The sequence below is a fragment of the Arvicola amphibius genome, chromosome 12 (genome assembly GCF_903992535.2).
Source record: "Arvicola amphibius chromosome 12, mArvAmp1.2, whole genome shotgun sequence".
In the NCBI taxonomy this organism is placed as follows: Eukaryota; Metazoa; Chordata; class Mammalia; order Rodentia; family Cricetidae; genus Arvicola; species Arvicola amphibius.
In genome coordinates, this window is record NC_052058.2 from 126098250 (window position 1) to 126118739 (window position 20490).

The 20490-nt window shown below is 38.5% G+C and overlaps 1 protein-coding gene across 1 annotated transcript in view; it reads right to left on the reverse strand.

Moving 5' to 3' along the window:
• The window catches only part of Ano5 (anoctamin 5), a 90786-nt gene that overhangs the window by 7678 nt on the left and 62618 nt on the right, over window positions 1–20490 (reverse strand). Inside the window, exons 16-22 of the mRNA XM_042054050.1 lie at window positions 18895–19117; window positions 17212–17381; window positions 16157–16254; window positions 12388–12518; window positions 7952–8157; window positions 5476–5654; window positions 3337–3442 (exon numbers count right to left, since the gene is read on the reverse strand). Of these exons, the coding sequence (XP_041909984.1) occupies window positions 3337–3442; window positions 5476–5654; window positions 7952–8157; window positions 12388–12518; window positions 16157–16254; window positions 17212–17381; window positions 18895–19117 (1113 nt within the window). The remainder of the gene's footprint in view (window positions 1–3336; window positions 3443–5475; window positions 5655–7951; window positions 8158–12387; window positions 12519–16156; window positions 16255–17211; window positions 17382–18894; window positions 19118–20490) is intronic.

Sequence of the window (20490 nt, forward strand, 5' to 3'; positions counted from 1 at the left end):
AACAATAAAGGAAGGGGGCATTTGTAAAGGAAATCACATAAACAAACATTTTCCACACAAACTTTAAGGGTCTGCTTTTAGTTCTAGTAGCCTCAAGTCAGTGGCCAGGACAACTGTGCTCTCCAGAAACAACTTGTTTGTGACATTTCAGACTGGCAGAGCTCAGCATTTGCTCATCTTAAGGTTGTTAATGTTGGAGTCACAAGTATTATACAGTGAATGCTCAGCTGATAGACCAACAAACAGATCCACGGGAGTATAGACTCCACATGGAGAACATGATCGCAGAGCTCAGGAACGCCTGTCTTTTGGACAGTCATTGTCAATTCTGTAGAATCTTCTCTTCAAAGTGGGATTCATTCCCAAAATACCTCAGCAGTGTAGTTTCCTCCTGTATGGGCAGGCAAGGGAATGACCTTGCATGGGGCCTTCCAGTGATAACATTTACACTTTGTTCTCATAATCAAATCTCTGTGAAGTCAGTCCCCCACAATCACCTTTGCAAACAGACCACATAGGAATTTCAAAAAGAACGGAAGACAGCATGGCTGCCCTTATTGACAAACAGGTCTGGTCATCCCCAAAGCTGATTATTACAATAGAGATTGGGGTGAGGAGAATGGGTCTGTCTAAGGTTCGGGACCATCTAATCACCTTATATAATGTTTGGAATGTCAGGTATTTCCCTTTGGCTCTTGGCACTTCCTGGGTTATGTCACCTTTTCCTGGCGTGCTGCTTTGTTAGGTCCTGCCTGATTTTTGTGATTTCTGAAATGCATGTTGATATAACTGTTAATTATATGTGGGTTATATAGACTGAAAACCTCATGGGAGGGGGAAGAGCAGCAAGCACAGCAAGAACAACAGGAGCAGCAAAGAATGAGGCACAACATGGGCATTAGAGAGAGCATAGAAAGAAGAAATGGGATATGATGAAAAGATTTATGTGGGTCAATTTATTTTATTTTTACCCTTAGATTTTCACCTAATTTAGTGAATCTTTCTGAACAGATGCCTGAGGTCTCCAGGATGGCAGTAAACCAGATGTCTCTTCAACCACACCTCTTGCTGAGCATGAGCCCACCAGCTGGTAACTCTCCCTTCTACCACATTGCCCCATGCCTGCAGGAAGTAGCCAGACTTGATCCTGTGCCCCCTTTATCCAAGGAGTCTCAAATGTTTGGTTAGAAGTGTCACCACAGCCCCTAACATCCTTATCCAAAAAAAAGTCTGGAATGTTTGGTTGGGGACTTCACCCCAGCTCCTGGCATCCATTTTGGAATGTTGGGTGGAAAGCTCCATTTCAAACCCCCTCCCCTGGGAGTTGCCTCAGTCCAAAGTCCACCTCCCCAAAATCCTGCCAAATGGTGACCCCTCCCCAGAGAGGGTCAAGACCACTCCCACAGGCTATTTAAACTGTCCCCCAGGAACAAACATGTGGTTGTTCTGATTTACCTTTCCCCTCTCTGTGTTTTCCCAGTGGGCCAAACGGGAGTGCTGGCATCCATTAAACCTGGGCCTTTTCTAATTCAGTTTGCTTTGGTCTGATTCAGTGAACAGGCTTATCAAGCCATAAAAGCTTTGTATACACCTTAATAAATTAACATGGAAGGAAACTGGATGGTCCTGTCCTTTTTAACAGCTGGATAAAAATGGAGCAATGCTGCAAATGTTTTTCAAAATAGCCTAAATTAAGGTTAAAAATTAATGGTAACAACTTCAGACTTTCAATTCCAGAATAATGAATGCAATATTTGTAGAAAATTTTCAACATTCAAGGTCTCAAAAACAAACCACCTATAATGTTTCTTCTGAGATTTTCTGAAAGATGAATTTCAAATTAGATACCAAATCCCAGGGAAACACTGAATGCAGTTTACTGGCTCCACGAGTGATCTATACCTCTTATGTGAAATGTGAAATTAGTTCAAGAGGAATTAAGAACTGATGGAGTGGGGGGGGAAAGAGAGGGAGAGAGAGGGAAGAAAGAACAGGGTGGAAGGGAAGAACATAAACCTAAGGAAAGGAATTTTTTAGAGCATATTGCATGAAACAAACGTTACTAATATTTATAAAGTTATAGTATATAAACCTCAATTAAATTCTTAGGTGAAACTCTGAAGTTTTAGAGTTGAGAGTGATTATGTATCAATAACTATATCACTTAGTGTATAAAACAAGTACCAGTAAGTTCTGAAGTGTTCCTTTAGTGTTTCTGTAGCAATTTTGACCAACAGTCATTCTAAAGGGAATGAATAAAGGCTACTGATTAACTGAAATGGTATCAGATCAAGGACACAGGGACACATAAAGCATCGAAGGATTGCTTTATGAGAATTTGTATTCAGGAGAGGAATTATGGAGCTCTATAAATCAAATATACACATATGCATGCATAGTTTAAAATTATCTTCAGGGGTAAGAGGAAGATGATGGTGTATATATGAAGACAGTGTCATGTGTGCTCTTGTGTGTGACATGTCATGGGAGGAGGTCAATGATTACTGCCCAACACTAAAATCTGTCTAAAATCTGTGTCTGTTTGAATATTGTCCCGCTACAGCAAAACTGCAAAACAAAAGAGCTTCCGAGTTAAATGTGTTTGCCTCTGGAGATCAGGATTTGAGGCTGGTGAGAAATGTGTAAGGCTGCTCTCTGCTAGCTACATAGAACTATCTGATTTTATAGACACACAGCCTGGGTAGCAATAATGAGTCCAGGAAACACTAATTGAAGAACATGTGCCAGGTGGCCCCTGTGTTGTACTCGGGTACTCCTACAGGAGGATCTCATCTTAATTTTTTCTTGTTCCCATTTTGATGAGATTTATCCATCCTCCCTCTATAGTAGTTATGTTTTCTTGTGAACTTTCTCTCCAAATATTGCACGTCGATAGAGTGCCTGCAGTGAGCAGGACTGACCCACTTGTGCCACCAAATCCCAGTACTGAGAGTAGCTAATTAACATTAAGCCAATGACATATTTTGATGAATATCAGGTTCATCTGTCTAAGGTAAAAAACAAAGGAAGGCTGGCTAGATGACAATAGTGACCGAAACAGAGCCTTTGGAACAGGTGCTCTACAATTCACCCTATTCCTGACCTTGCCAGGCATTTCCTTTCTTTTTCTCTTGCCAAGGGGCCTTTACCAATTGTAAGTGAATATCAAGCTCCCATAGTGGAGGAGTTGCAACTTATGACAACAAGTGATTCCTTCAAATGAAAGAAGAGGGCGTTAACTTCCTGGTAACAGGTGTGTTTGGAAACAGTTGCTTAGGGGAGTCGCAAGAGAGATGGGTGAGATGAAAGAGAAGTGGGAGAGTCAGGTCAGCTTACTTCCATCACTATGATGAAGGCCATCTTGGCGGCAAGGACATGCCAGAACTGCATGCTATGGACGTACTTGTTCTCATGATCAGGAGGGTTCCTGTAATCTCTGTACCTACAAAACAGAGAATAAGACCACAAATGAACATGGATAGGAAAACATATATAGAGAGATGATTTATGCCACATAGATGTGATAGATAGTAGACAGGTAGATAGATGGATAGAGAGATGGTCTGTGATAGATACATAAGATAAATAGTTTATAGATGATAGATAGATATGCAGATAGACATGGAGATAGATGGAGAGATTGATAATCTGTGATATTTAGATAGATAGATAGATAGATAGATAGATAGATAGATAGATAGATTATATATATATATGACAGGTAGACAGAATGACAGATGACATTTGTGGCACATTTCATGAACAGACCTGGAATAAACTTTTATCATTTCTCTTCGACTGAAGTTGAGTACAAACTCAGGTCAGAGGAAAGCAACAGTGTTAAACCTTTTTCTGTTCTCACAGCTCCAGGCTTGTGCTACTTACCCATACTACCTACCTACGGGGACACAAACCAGGAAAACTTCCTTGGTCTAGTGTAATTTCTCTTATGAGAGACCAAACTACCATGGCATTTTAGAGAAATCCTCTTCCTTTCTGACCCAGCCAAACCACTATGCTATGTGGACCGCTTCTGTTTTCTGGACATTCCCTTTCCTTTCAGATGTACTGACAAGGCAGTGCTCTCTTTCTGTGTTCTTCTCATGCTCAGACTTTCAGATGATTCCCTTCTGCAAGCTCACTAGACTGATGTTCTTCAATCACTCACTCTACCTTTTAGAAAGTAGTGTGGGCTGGAGAGATGGCTCAGTGCTTAAGAGTACTGCCCGCTCTTCCAAAGGTCCTGAGTTCAATTCCCGGCAACCACATGGTGGCTCACAACCATCTGTAATGAGGTCTGGTGCCCTCTTCTGGCCAGCAGACATACACACAGACAGAATATTGTATGTATAATAAATAAATATTTTTAAAAAGGAAAGTGGTTGAAACTCAGAGATCAGACGACAGAGATCCCAGTCTTGAACACTGTGCCATGATTCCTTCCTATCCAAATGTGCCACAGATCAGTGTTTTTGTCTTATTGTCCTGAAATGGCTTCCTTTCTCATTGTTGGAATCCCAAAGTGAGAAGTTAATATGAGGATGAAGTCAATTTTACAGACCTTTTTGTGTACATATGTCTATCAGTCTGTCTGTTATCTATCTACTATTTATTTATGATCTACTATCTACCTGTATCATCAATCTGTCATAAATTATCTCTACCTATCAATCTATCTATGCATATATCAATACAATCTACCTATTTATCGCTTCTACCCATCAATCTTCATAATATATATGTATCATTTACCTTTACCATGTATGTCTACAATCAATCAACTCTCTCTCTATATGTATACCTATCAATCTATCTTCATCATCTACCTTTCATCTATCTATCTATCTATCTATCTATCTATCTATCTATCTATCTATCTATCTATCTATCCATCCATCCAACTACCTGCATATCTCCCTCAGTGATCTATAATCAATAATATCGTTATTATCTAACCACCTACTTGCTTACTATTGTTTTAATATTCTATGGTATAAAGGTCCCCACAGAACATGATAACCTGGGTGTGGTAACAATTCACAAATCCCACTCACACATTCTAAACTAAAGAAAATCTTTAAGTGGAATGATGGCTGGTGTACTGGTCCCATTATTACATTTATTTCTCTATTTTTCTGAGGATAAATGGTAAAATTCACTTAATTAACCACACAGAGTGATAGATGTTATAGCTCAAGTCCAGGGAGCCTGTCCTAGTTAGTGAGCATCATTTTCAAAAATAATTCAAAACTAAGAAACTATTTAAGAGCAACATGACCTCGGCCCATAATATTACTTCCTTTTGTATAGTCTGTCAGGTCATACAATGGATGAATTCCAGAAATGATTTATGATATTAACCCAGGAAATGCCTTGTATCACGTAAACCTTTTACACAACACAACAAACATCAGGAAAAAGATAATTTAAGAGAGACATTAAAAGTACAGTACTAAAACTTAGACAGAAGGAGACCTGCAAGTGGTGAAGTCTTTTTTCTCCATGGGCGCTGTGTCGTTGGGGAAGTCAGCTATCAGGAACACCGACAGGCTGTTATTGACATATCCACTCAAGGGCTCTGTGGAATTGCTTGAGTAGGCATAGAAGTAAACTAACCGTGGGATGATGTCAGATGTGAAGGCAACAATGAAAGCCTGATGGACAGAGGGAAAGAATAATGGTGAACCCAGTCCAGGGCACAAAGTCTGACTTGCATGCAAGCCCACTTCCATTAGCCGCATGAATATGAGGTAACTCAAACATCACTCTAAAATTTTGAAGGCACATGGGTAGTCTGGAACTGATCTTCAAAATTTCATAGCTACAGAATAGCTAAGTTAAGAACTGAACCTATGTGTATTTAATGTACCCAAACATGCTCTTTCTCCTTGACCTTGCCATGACTCATGTTTTTGAATGACATATTCATTGTTCTTAAATCCCCTTGTCTGTTCTAGGAGAGAGACAGGTGGGGAAATAGGGGAATTCATATGTCTGTATCTCTGTGTTTTTTCACATCTATATGTGTGTTTCTGTTTGCATTTGTGAGCATCTGTATATATCTGTAAAATCTGTGCATACAAGCTTATGTGTGACCATATCTATGTAGAATGATGTATGAATGTACCAGCATGTATTTATGACTGTGTCTTTCTGTGCACCTGTGTGAATCTGTGTCTTGTATATGTGCATTGAGTGTGTCAATAATAGGCTGATGAATAAAAGGAAAGAGTGTGGTTTGGCACTTTTCTTGTAGCTTAGTACAATTAACTTCAGAACTTCATTATATGGGGGTGTTATGGTTCTTTTTAAGCCCAATGATCACAGAAATAGTTTGTTTATTCTAGACTGCATGAGTACATTTAAAACCATCTGTCTGACTCTGGCACCATTTGTCCGTGTAATTTGTGGTATATATATATTTTTTTTTAAAAAAACCTTTCTGTTACTTCTATGTCAATGAATACATTTGGTATTTCCATTGAATATTTAATAATCTAACATTTTTTATATCTAGTAATTGGTCATTTCAAGCAATATTTTACAATCTGCTAAAAAGAAGTCTATTGTTTTCATGGGTTTGGGTGTTTTGTTTGTTCTTGTTTATGGTCTATTTGTTTTGTTTGTATGTTTTTTTTTTCAAGACAGAGTTTCTCTGTGTGGTCCTGGCTGTCCTAAAATTCACTCTGTAGACCAGGCTGGCCTTTAACTCAGAGGTCCACCTGCCTCTGCCTCCTGAGTACTAGGATTAAAGGCATGTGTCACCACCACCTGGCATTTTTGTTTTGTTTATGTCTTTATAACAAACGAACTCAGTATTTGTGTTAATTACCCTTTTATTTTCTAAATTGACTATTTATGAATAATTTTATTTTAATTTTTTATTCCTTCTAGTTATGTTTTTTTTTCCTTCGGTGGCTGAAGTCACATGCTTAGGTTAGGTTTTCTTGTCTTCATTTTTAAAAGAATTTCCAGCCATGGATTTTTCTGTAACTGTGCTCCACATCTCTTTATATTCCCACCATATTTAAGCTTCACTGTTTCAGCCACGTTTCCTTTACATAAAGTTTTCTAAAATAAACCACAAATATTCAGGTGTCAAATTTCCTTTTGATTATCTCAAGAAAATCTTCAGTGGGCTGGAGAGATGGCTCAGGGTTAAGAGCATTGCCTGCTCTTCCAAAGGTCCTGAGTTCAATTCCCAGCAACCACATGGTGGCTCACAACCATCTGTAATGGGGTCTGGTGCCCTCTTCTTGCCTGCAAGCATACACACAGACAGAATATTGCATACATAATAAATAAATAAATAAATAAAAGAAAATCTTCAATTGATAAAACAATTTTAAATGGATATAAGGGATACAAAAGTAGTGTTTGTGAGATTTAGTTTTCAAAAATTATTTTGCAAGTAAAAGTAAGTAAACATGTATTTTATTTATTTATTTATTTATTTATTTATTTATTTATTATCTATACAATATTCTGTCTGCGTGTATGCTTGCAGGCAAGAAGAGGGCACCAGACCCCATTACAGATGGTTGTGAGCCACCATGTGGTTGCTGGGAATTGAACTCAGGACCTTTGGAAGAACAGCCAGTGCTCTTAACCTCTGAGCAAGCTCTCTAGCCCCCAACATGTATTCTTTATATTATACATATTTGTTTATAATCAATTATTGATTCCATTGTTCATACATGTTACATTGTCACTGATTTTCTACCTAGATTAGCAAATCTGTAAAAAAACATCATGAAATTTCAATGAGAAAATACTATTTTCTTGTCATTGTTCTTGCTCAGAAAGCAAAATTTCAGGTGGCTTGAACTTAGAAATCAACTCTGTGATGAAATTGGTGCCCACGAGGATTGAGTCAGGTATCATTCACAATCCTCCACACCAACAGAAGCAAAAAGAAGGGCAAAGTCATCCCATGGAAAGGAGCACTTACGTTAGTTGCAATGGAAACGATGGCCATTCCATAGAGAATGTCCTGCCAGACACCTATGGAGTGAGCTTTTGCAGCCACAGGTCTCCTGTACTGAGTCGTCAGCTTCCAGGCATCCACTCGGATCTCCATAATGTTGTTTATGAGAGCAAACAAGGGGGCCAGGGGAAAGGAGGCCACGAACAGTGTGACAAACCCAAACTGCATAACTGAAAGAACACAGGTTATCCATCATTACCAAAGAGATAAAGGACCATCCAGCCTAGCCCTGCCACTTGGAACCTCACTCTGTCTTTTCCCTGTCTTGTTATGAAGTGTACAATTATACTAGTCTGATGCAGGATTCCCCTCTATATGCTGTGAATGTTTTATTACCATTGGTTAATAAAGAGGCTGCTTTGGCCTGTGGCAGGACAGAATATAGCCAGGTAGAAAATCCAAAGAGAGATATATAGAGAGAGTAGGCAGAGTCAAAGAGATGCCATGTAGCTGCTGAAGGAGAAGGATGCTGGAAACTTACTAGTGGGTCACAGCCTTGTGGTGATACACAGATTAATAGAAATGGGCCAATTTAATATGAAAGAATTTTCTAGAAATATCCCTGAGCCATTGGCCAAGCAGTTTTGTAATCAATATAGTTTCTGTGTGATTATTTGGGTTTGAGAGGCTGGGAAATTTATAAGCAGTCTCCAATTACAAATGGTGCCAATGTGGAGCAACTACATCCACGTAAAACCTGAGAGAGCTTGGGAAGGAGTTCTAGACACAGAAAACAGAGTTAAGTATGGTTTCTAGATAGTAGTATTTTCTCAGCTGGGTTCTGCCAGAGGCAAGTACATGTGCAGTTCCTTAAGAGAAGGCTTCCTGACTCAGCATTAGCAGCAAAAACTGTGCAGCTCCTTTAAGAGCTGGTTTCCTGGTTTGTGCTGGTCCTATTATGGAGTACTTAAATGGGGTCTGAAAAATGTGTTGCAGATTGCTTAATCATAACATAGACCCACTGTGTCCCTGAAGGTTGGCTGGTAAGCATGGCTCACAGAGGCAATGAATATGCCTCCACCATGTTGGACTGGGTGGAGCAAACAGGCAGGGTTGTGGAGTTGGTCCAGGCCTTGCCTGCTTAGCATTTTTTTTTTAAAAAAGGTATTCCTGGTCAGAAAATGATCATAGATATACATTAGGACAGATTCAGATATAAAAGATCTCTCAATAATACACAGTTTGTTTAAAAAATGTACATAAGCTTGGGAGAGAGAGGAAAAGTATATAAACAGTTATAAAAAGAAATAGTTTTAGAAAAACAAAGTCTTTAAGAAGACAGTGAAAGTAAAGGAGTAATGATAATAAAATAAATATTAAAAGAAGTAAAGTAAAAAAAGCCATGTAAAGAGTGAAAATACACAGAGTCTGAATTATGTATATCATTGTGTTTTCTTTAACTTTTTTGACCACATGAGCTAAAAAAAAGAAACATATGGTTGTACAGGCTTCTATGCTAAACCAATGTATATATTTGAAAGGTATCTTGACTTCAAAATTTGAGTCTAAGGATGTATTACTTTGGAAAAGAGGTTCTGCTTTTGTTTTAATAGAAGATGAGAACCAATAGATCTTTCCAAGCTAGTGTGGTTTGATTGAATAAGACCTCCAGAAGGTCTCCATTAATCCTAAAAATACTTCGCCCAACAAACAGCAGGAAGCAGTTTGGAGAAAACTATGCCCAATTTCCAAAAATGATTATTTATAAATATTTGTTTTTATTTAAAAGGTGAAGGGTATAAATGGTTAAATAGTCACAGTCAATCACCTTCTATAAAAAGGGGGGGAGAAATCATATAAAAATAAATCCTTTACATTTGTATGGACTTTGGTTTATTGATACAAGTTTAAAGTCAACTTTGTTATATGTATATTTCTACTCTTGTTTAAGGTATTATGTTTATACAGCTCATTTTAAAATATAATGTATAATTAAAAAAGTCATCTATAAGAGTCAAACTGTAGTCATGTTAGGTTATCTAGATGTACGGAGATATACTTCAGGTGGATAAGTATTCTTAAAACCTATCAAAGGCCTATAGAATATGGCATTTTAAATGTTGTAAGAACTTAGACTTTTTTTTTAACAGTGAGATATATCTGCTCCTGGAAGCACCAATTACTTCAGAGAGGTTGATGAGCATTAAAAAAAAACTTGTTATGGATTTGCCTTTAATGTGACAAGGCTAGCCATTTGGGCAAGAAACTGCTCTTACCTTAACTGCCTGATGGTATGCTGTATGAACTGGACATGCAGGACCCATGGAAAAATGACTGCTGAACTTGCCTAAATAAGATGACACAGTCTTTCAGGGTTTCTGCTTCATGAAAGAGTCTGCTAGAAATTCTTCAGGATACAAAAGAAAGTGACTGACAAACTGCCAACATAAACAGAACCATATTTCAAATTTCCTGCCTCATGAAAATGTCTGTTGGATAGTATGGGACTGTAGGCTGAAGATGGATGCCCCAATGTTAAAGAACTTCAGAACACTATCCAGGCAACAAGATGTCTCTGTCAGTTTTAGAGTTTTAGAAGTGCTTCCAATGCACTTTCTGTTTACTTGGGTAATATTATATTCTTCTGGGGTCTTTGATGAAGTTGAAGGCTAGATAGTTATAGTTTTCCTTAATTATGATAAAAGATAAATTAGATACTGAAACTTTAGAGTCAAAAAGAAATATTGTGACTATAATTCTTGCTTGGTAACTGTTTTATTTGATGTAATTTTACTGTATTAAAGTTAAAACCTTCCTTTGTATTTAGACAGAAAAGGGGAGATGATGTAGGATTCCTCTCTGTATGCTATATGTTTTATTACCATTGGTTAATAAAGAAGCTTCTTTGCCTGTGGTGTGGAAGAATATAGCCAGATGGGAAATCTGAACAGAAATATAATGAGAGAGTAGGCAGAGTTATGTCATGTAGCTGCCAAAGGAGGATGCTGAAAACTTAATGGTAAGACACAGCCTCATGGTAGTACAAAGATAAATAGAAATGTGTTAATTTAAGATGTAAGAACTAGCTAGAAATATTCCTGAGTCATTGGCCAAGCAGTGTTGTAATTAATACAGTTTCTGTGTGATTATTTGGGTCTGAGCCACTGGGAAACAAATGAGCAGTCTCCAATTACATTAGTCCATTCCCCTCTTTTCTTAAGGAACCTATAACTATTCTGAGGAAGAGGTAGCATGTGTTTCAAGGTGTTAGTCTCAGATCGTTACCTAGAAAACTAATGTATTTGATTTCAGTATCTTCAAAACCAAGAGTAAAGAAAGTCAGCCGATCAGTTCACTGTATAGTGACTAGAAGAATGTGTGAAAGTTTTCAGTATAAACCAAGTCTTGGTTGGCTCTCAAGATACTGAAGCTAATTTTGTTATAAAAGATATTGTGCATCTCTGTCAGTACTAAGCTCCCCTGCCTGTGAATACACATTTGTTCAGAACCTCCACAGTGAGAAAATATAGTGTTTCATCATCCTATAAACAGGAACTACCTAATTGCATAGTGAGCTGCATGAAACAAGAATTTCCATCTCTTTACCCAACAATGTACATAGTATTATCCAACTAATACCACACAATATAAAGTAAACTATAGTAACATTGGTTTATCATGAAGCATACAAATGTTTTCTGTCACATTGACAGATTTTAAGATAAAATATATAGCATATCTAAAATATTAATCACTTAGTGGTATTCAGATAATCTTTCTTTTTGCACTAGGGTCTTAATAATAAGTACATAAAGTGCCCTTTATAGTTCCACCAAAGCATGGGATACTGATGAGCAGAAATGCCCTTGGTAAACCATACAAACAGCCTGAGCACTGGTTCTCTAAGATCTCACCTCAGTGTTTCATCTCTGTTCAATCACTGGGACGAAGGAAAGCTGAATCATTTTCTCTATCTATCCATCTATCCAATCACCATTTGTCTATCCATTCACCTATCTTCCATAGATAGCCATGAATCTTCTTCCATCCATCAGATATCCATATATCATATTCCTGCCATCTGTATATATATTTACCTGCTGTCTATACATCTCTCCACAATCAATACATCTATCCATCTTTCCTCCCTCAGTATACATGTGTGTACATTTGCCATCTATTAATCTATACTCACATCCATTCATCTACCTACCCAGTATTCACCTAGGTATATGCAACCCACCTTTCCATCCGTCAATCCATTTGCCACTATTCATGTATCTATCAGCATCCATCCACCTGCCCTATCTGTATAGCCATCATCTATCCATCCATTCATCTATCTTTTTATTCAGTAATTTAAACATCTATGATACATAAGACAAGAGGAAATTGCAAGAGATGAAAACTATTCATTTTATCAGTGTTATTGCTGCCTGAGAATCATAATTGGAAATTACCTGTTTCCAAGTACTCATAGAACAGCCCAAGTTGTCCAAAAGCCTGAAGGTCATGATCTTGCTCCCAGCGACTGTATAGCTTCTCAGAGTTGGTCCTGGCTCTTCGGCGTCTCCACCAATTAAAAACCAAGCTGTTAGAAATGATAGAAGTTGACACTTGAAGAAAGAAGTAAGAGAGCCAGTATGTCAAGTCTGGAAATGGTCAGAGAGGCTGAGTTCCTTAAGCTAGCAGAATAGGAGATGAAGTCCAAATGAAGACATGGTATTGCTTTTGCCACACAGGAATGTGAGAAGGCAAGTGGCTCTGCCTCTCCTTGCTGACAAGAAGAGCACTCACTCAGAGGCAGTCCAGGTGACAGAGCATGTGAAGAAGGTGGGTGGGGCTGGGGCAATGGCCAATCTCCACACCATTGGAAAGCTCAGAAACACTTGCAGAAGTGAGACATCAGACATAACAGAGAAGGTACACGGAAGAAGAGCAGAGGCTTATCTGAGTAAGTGCAATAATACTACAAACCTTGGGCCAAGGTCCAAACCGTACAAGGAGATTATGGTAGTGTAGGATTGAGCCAAAGTAAAAGTTTGTTGTTTAACTAGAATTAACCAACACAATAGACATGCTGGCAGATTTAATGCAAACCCAATAGCGCTTAGTATCAAATAGATTCATGAAATCAAGATGGCACCGTGTGAGCAAACATCCAGCAAGACAGAGATTCCTTGTTGGTGTAAAGACATTTGAAATAAAAACTGAAGTGAAAATGTACATGACCACATTCAAGAGAATAGCATGAATAAAAATAAATAAATAAAATAAAACAAGCACTGAGGTTATGAAACAGTGCTTCACCTGCTAAGTTCTGGGAATGGAAGGAAAAACAAACAAACAAACAAACACATTCATAGGTTTCTAAAAAGAAAAAGAAAAAAATCTACCAAAGATAGGAGACCAAATAATACCAGGATGCTCAACCTGACTTCCAAACTCTGCCTTAAGCATTTAAAGCAGTGCCTTTCAGTCAGAGTGATTTTGCAGGAAGGTTTGGCTGTCACAATGTGGAGGTGGTGGCCTTGCTCCACCTCGTGGTGACTTCAAGAATACATATACTTAACCAGCTCTGCAAATGGAAACATGGAGATGCCTCAGCTGAATCAAAGTTTGAGCAACCTCATGAGATTATTTAAAAAAAAAAACATAAGACTATGGTAAGACAAAATATTTTTTACACATATTCTCAAAAGTAAGAAAGCAAAGGAGAGTTGGGAGCTAAAGCGTGTGAAGCGTTAGTGCAAATGAACAAAGAAAAGCGGTCAGGTGGAGAAGTATCAAACAACAGGAACAAATGCATGCACCCCTGCAAAGGAATCACACCCAGACGGAGGGCTGTCCCTTCATGCTAATTAATTAGGCAAATGAAAAATAAGACCTCAAAGAGGTGGAGTTTATACAAGCATATGGATCAACAGGTAAATTACATTATCACAGACAACTACATCCGTTGTGTACTGAAATGAATAATTATTTATATATAGTGAACATCCAAATTGAAATACAAAGAAAACAAAATAAAACTTTTTAAGGATGGGAGGACCCACAGAGAGGGGTGGGGTGGCGCCTGTCTTTAGTGAGCAGCTTTTCAAATGTCTGCTGGCTGGCTGCCTTTACTTTTGCTCCACTGAAATCATTTTGGTACCTCTGATCTTCTTGGAGCTATTTTTGAATAACTGAGGTTTGTAACAAATTTTATATTTTGGTATAGATGTTTGATTTTTTTCAACATTTCCTAACATGAATTCTTACTGTTTTTTTTAAATACTTTTGCAACCAGGCCAAAATAATCCAGTCATGTTTGCACAGATCACAGATTTTGACGTCTTCATTTCCCCATTACCTAGAGAACCAGCTTGTTTCCAATCCCATATTCTTGTCATTAATAAAGTTTTATAGTTAGTTTTAAAAATTAAGTGAAACAATTCCTCTGTTTTAATTCTTTAGATTCTTGACCTCTCAGCTAACATTTAGAATCTGTTCATCTTTACAGGCAACAACGCTGATGTTTTCACCGAAAGTAACTATGTGCATAGGGATAATGGATAGTTTTTCTATGTTGTCTCTTCAAACCCAGAAAATCACCATTTTTCTCAAAAATATGTCTTCAACTTTATGTAATAAATAGGAAATAAACCCAAGTCGACTTCAGCCTGCTTCTTACACAGTGACAATCCCCAACACAAACTGAGACCTTTTTTATCCTTTCTGTTTTCCTTGGAATAAATGTTCTTTTGATGTGTAATATCAGCTGGTATTTTAGTTAGTTAGTTAGTGTGTGTGTGTGTTATATGTATATATACAATACATTCATGATTTTTATGCTTTTGGATGAGGGAGCAACTCCTCCCTCATCAAATGACCTAAGTTCTTCAATATTTCTATAACTATACAACATAATGCAAGAATTATAAAACAAAAAAGCAAAGGTTCAACTTTTAGTCATAGTAACAATTATATGTAACATCCCAAAGCACAGGCAGTGTCAAGGAAGAGAGGGAAGAAAGACAGTAAACCCCAGAGGTCAGCAGGACTGTGTGAGGGAGAAACAGTGTCTTCTGAAGATGACGGGACTGTTGCACACAAGATTGAGGCACTCAACCTTCCATCATGCAGAAGTGTGTTGTGTGTGTGTTTGGGAGGGGGGTGATGAACCCCCACCAACGATGAGTTGCTATTGATAGCTGATGGCTTCTGGGAGAGAAAGTATAAATTTTCATTGAAGCTGAGGCCCCTTGTAGGCTGAGCACCCTCCAGTGGATGGCCACAGGCATTCATTGCTCTTCGATTCCTGACTTTGGATGCCATGTGTCCAGCTGCTTTGACTTTCCTGCCATGATGAACTACACTCTATGAGAACATGCATAGTATAAATTGACCTCAGTAAACCACAGCCAAAGAAAAGTGAAAGAAAGACTAGGAAGTGTGAAGTGGCTGGGGAGATGGAGAGCAGTGGATGGAGGAGGAGTTAGGGAAGAGTGGACTGCATAGAATTAAATTACAGTGTATGCATGCATGAAATTCTCAAAGAAACACACACATTTTATATTAAAATTTTTAAATTGCAAAAGTATAATATGCAGTTTGCAGAATATCCTACTAGGGATCTACTGTATTGATTCCCAGTTAAATCTTTATAGCTTCACTCAACAGCAGAAATATTCATTTAAACGTGCCACAGGTTTTAAGGCTCATGCCTTTAATCCCAACACTACAGGAAGCAGAGGCTCTTGGATCTCTGTGAATTAGTAGTTCCAGGCCAGGCCATACCATGTGGTGAGACCCTCTCAAAAACACACAAAAAGCCTTTACTGAAACATTGCATTGCAATCAGTAAATATGTACATGCAAGTGAGGAAACGTAAGTGTTATTTGTCAATCAAAAATAAAACTAAAGGACAGAACTAAAGAAGAAAAACTTTTCTGGTTTTTTTTTTTTTTTGTGTTGAGACAGAGATTTTCTGTGTAGTGGGGCTATCCTGAAACTCTGTAGTTCAGATCTGTCTGTCTCTGACTCCCAAATGTTAGGATTAAAGGCATGCACCACTTCCTGACCTGGAAGAAAATCCTTGATGGCCACACAATTAAATAAATACTGCATAATCTCCATTACCAGAGGCATTCTGCACTGTTGACTAAACACAAATTGTTCCTGTTTGCTTAGACATTTTCTGACAAAGATACCACAACAGAAAAAAAAAAATTCCCATCCATACATACGGTTGACAGGTTTCATAGATGTTACTATAAAGCTGTTTTGCAATCATGATGATCGTTAGCTGGGTTGTCAGCTCTATCAGACAGCCTGCAGGATCACACTATTCAGAAACAAGAGAGGAGAAAACAGAGAAAGAGGAGAAACAGAATTTTGCAACGTCAGGAATGTCAGAAACTCAAGAAGGTATATTAAGAGGTTATAATATGGTCAAAAGAGGCAATGAGGATATTCCAGAACCATTCAGTCCACAGACCATGTGGGACTAGTACCAGGGTAGCTGCAGCACACCCATTTGTGGACTGTGATGGAAATACAGACTCTGAGTCTTAAAAAATTCTGAATCCTTATGTCTGTGCTAGGATCAAAGGTGCTATAATTTTCATGTGATCAGTTTCAAAACTATTGGTCATGTCTCATGTGCCATAGAAAAGCCCTTTCTTGACTTTTGACCTTTTGCAGAATGCTTTCAAGAAAAAAAAAAAAAAACTTTATATCTTACGAACAGACCATAGACTCTTGGATGGGTAGTGTCAACTGTTACCCCGTTAGAATGTAATAGAATCATTTGGGCAATGAGCATCTGGACATGCATATGCAGGGTCATTTCTATTACAGTAATTGAAGAGGGAAAACCCGCCCACTGTGGGTGGCATCATTCTCTAGATTGGATCCTGGACTATGTGAGTGGAGAAAGGGTGCTGAGCAGCCACAGGCATTCATTGCTCGTTGATTCCTGACTTTGGATGCCATGTGTCCAGCTGCTTTGACTTTCCTGCCATGATGAACTACACTCTTGAAGTGAGAGGAAATAAGTCCTTTCTCCCACAAGTTCCATTTGCCAGGGTATTTGTTCATACCAACAGAAATCCAAGCAAGACTGATGCCATATAAGTTCTTGCTCAAAGGGAATGAAACATCTAACAGACGATAAGACTGATCAGAGGGCAGAATCAATGTCTGGACTTCTACAACTTGACAATGACTGAGTCAGTACTAAGGAGAAAGGCAGGTCTTAACTCTCTGAGACCATAAATCTGAGCTGGACGAGAGCCCTTACCTCTTCACTTCTCCATAAGTTAAACATGTATGTGTACTTCCCAGGATAGCCCACGAGCTTCCCTTTAAAGAAGGCCACGTAAAAGCAAGCTGAGTAATAATTCACAAACTGGAAGAGAAATATCTTCAGAGTGAGACTGCTCTCATACTCCTGGTAAGTTCGAGGAATTTCTGCCAAGAGAAACCACCAGGAATCAATGGACTTTCCCTGAATGCTGTACTTAGAAGGGGATATCTAGGCATGCCATTCCAAAGTGTGTAAACATGCTCCTCTAGCTGACCTCAGCTGACCAATGTTGAAGAGCTGTGCTTTTGTGCTGGCTCATGGTGTGCTGATCCCATGGCTGGCAGAGTCTCAGAAGCAGTTACTCCATTTCAAGGGTGGGATTGCTCTAGATATAAGACAGTCTGAATGTGGGGTTTCAACAAATTGGGCAGTGCTCCTTGCCATCACTGCTAAACACTAACAAGAATCCCATCATGTTTCTATCTCCTCTCATAATGGTCAGCCTGGTGTAAACCAGGTAAGCTTATGTCGAGAACTATGTCCAGAGCTGAGATGCTTCCTAACTACATTCTACTTTCTTCTCATGAACTAAATTGTGCCTACAAATGCTGGCAAAGATAATATATGCTTTTTCTCCTTAATTAAAATGCAGTCATGGTTTCCAATGTAACAAATTCTAAAGATAAAAAATGTTAATTTCTCCCCAAAGCCTAGAACATTTTGGGGAGTACTAAGAGTAAGGGAATACACTTCCTATCAAAAGTCAGTGATTTCCCCATAGAGCAGACACTTCCATGACACTTTCAGGAGAACAAAATATTCTGAGACACAGATAACTTCCATTTTGCTGAAGCTCACTTGAATTTATTAAAAACACCTCAGGTAAGAGGTTCAGACAATTTTCACTGAATAGAGCAATAATTCTTGATGTCTTTTAAAACACTTTACCCAGAGAAAAAGTAAACTTGACTGAGAACTCAAAATCTGAAGATGATGCAAGGACTGCATCCAGGCAGTGCTTGCCTGGTGCTTGCCTTTGTGTGGAGCCATGAGAAGGGATGCTCCTTAGTGCTAGATAAGTGGCTAGCCTTGTCTCTCTCTAACCTGTTCAAGATGGGAGCAGAAGCACATGTGTTCTTTGCAGTATTCCTTGCTCAAGTCCTTTACCTTTGACCCCAGCACTTCTCACTTCAGGAGAAATTTAAAAACTTTACCAAGAAAATAATCTGGGTTGTAACAGATGCTACACAGACAGAAAGGCACCATATTCTAGCTATGCACGAGGAACTGCTGCTCTGTTCATTTTTGTTATTTTTTTTCTATTTCAGAATGATTTCTAGAAGCAAATATCTTCCAAGAAGAAAATATGTAAAACCATATTATCCCATGTTTTTAGTAAGGTGTGGATTTTGATCAGGATTCAGCTAGCTACACCCAGGAAATGTTGAGATAAGAGCCCTCAAAATGGCCCAAAGTGTCCTGACTCTTACAGTTTTTCTTGCTTCCATTGTGAAGTGACTGAAGATGGATCTTAAGGAATTAAAAAACAAGTGCAGATCTCCTCAGAGAACAAAACAGCCTGAAAATTGTGCTCTTCAGTTGCCAGTTCCTGAGAGAGGGTCCAAAGATGGATGGCTAAAACCTGTGTTTAAGTCACTCAGAATTTTGCTAGCTTACCCATTTTTGTGATCCAGGCAGATATCTTCTCATAGAAAAAATTCAAGATCAAGATGACGATGCAGTTCAGGCATGATCCAGAGAGAGAGGTGGCTAGCTGGGGAGTGAAGAAGCTCTTCACATTCTGCAGGGTGGCTTCACTTTCCATGAAGCTGGCAAAAGTGGCAAAGACTGACAGGCGATACACGAAGACGGACACCATGCTGCTGAGGAGGAGAGCCATCTGAGGGGACAACCGAGAGCCACTGGATGCGCTATTTTCCCATTTTGTTATACCGCTCAGTATCTGCTTAGGCCCAGCATCTACTCTTACCACAGAGGCATCAGATAAGACACCCCAAAGTAAAAAACTGGAAAGAAATCATTTGATGGCTATGAGTTAAACATGAACTAGGGAAAACCATTATCGCCTGGGATGGAAAACACTGTCAACTTAACAGGAGACACATCTGTGAGTGAGTTATCTAGATTAGGTTAATTGAGATGGAGATCCATCTTAACTGGGAGCGAGGCCACTCCCTGTGCCTGGGATCTGGACAGGATGAAAGGGGAAATTGAGTTGAGGAGTGGCATTTTCCTCTCTGATTTGTGATTTTCAACCAATGTAGCCAGCTGTCTCATTGCCACACATTCTTCGCCACAACGGGCTATGTTCTTGAGCTCTGAACCAATTAACTCTTTTCTCCTCAGTTGATTCTTGACAGTTACTTCACCATAGCAATACGACTGCCGACTATTATATTCAACTTTTAAATTCATTTTCTCAGTGTTTACAAATGACAGCCATATTTCTGAATCCTACCTCTGGCTTGGTATGCTTTGATGTGGCTCTTGAGATAAATTTATCATCTATCATTTGTCCTCTGTCTATCTACCCGATTGTTTGTTTGTCTATCATCTATTGACCCTTCATCTTCTCTATCTATCTATCATCTATCTATCTATCTATCTATCTATCTATCTATCTATCTATCATCTATCTATCTATCTATTTATCTATCTATCATCTATCTATCTATCTATCTGTCTGTCTGTCTATAATATAGCTATCAATATAGATTTATTTTTAATGTTATAAAGAAAATAAAATATAAACTTGAACCAGAAACTATGTGACCACAAATGAATCCCCCTTAAGGAAAAATTTGACCAAACATAATTGAGGCTTTTATTGTGTAGTTCCCACGTCAATTTTGTATACCTTGTGTATTGCAAAGCATTGTGGCTCTATATCAATTCAATGACTGGAAAACTTTATTCTAAATTTGAAAACTCAAATCAAATTGAGTGCTAAATGATAAGAAAAAGAAACCAGAAAAGCCACTCTGGGACCATGCTTCCAAGCTCCTGTCTCAGAACTGACCCCAAGGTGGCTATTTCTCTCCCTTTTATTCATTTTTTCTTCTACAAGTTGTTATGGAAGGTAAGAAAATACACCCAACTAATTCTTTTAAGATATGAGAAATATTTTAATAAGAGCTGTTAAAAATTACAGTATACACACACACAGAGACACACACACAGACACAATACAGACACACACACACATATACAGACACACGCACACACACACACACGGACACACAGAAACACATA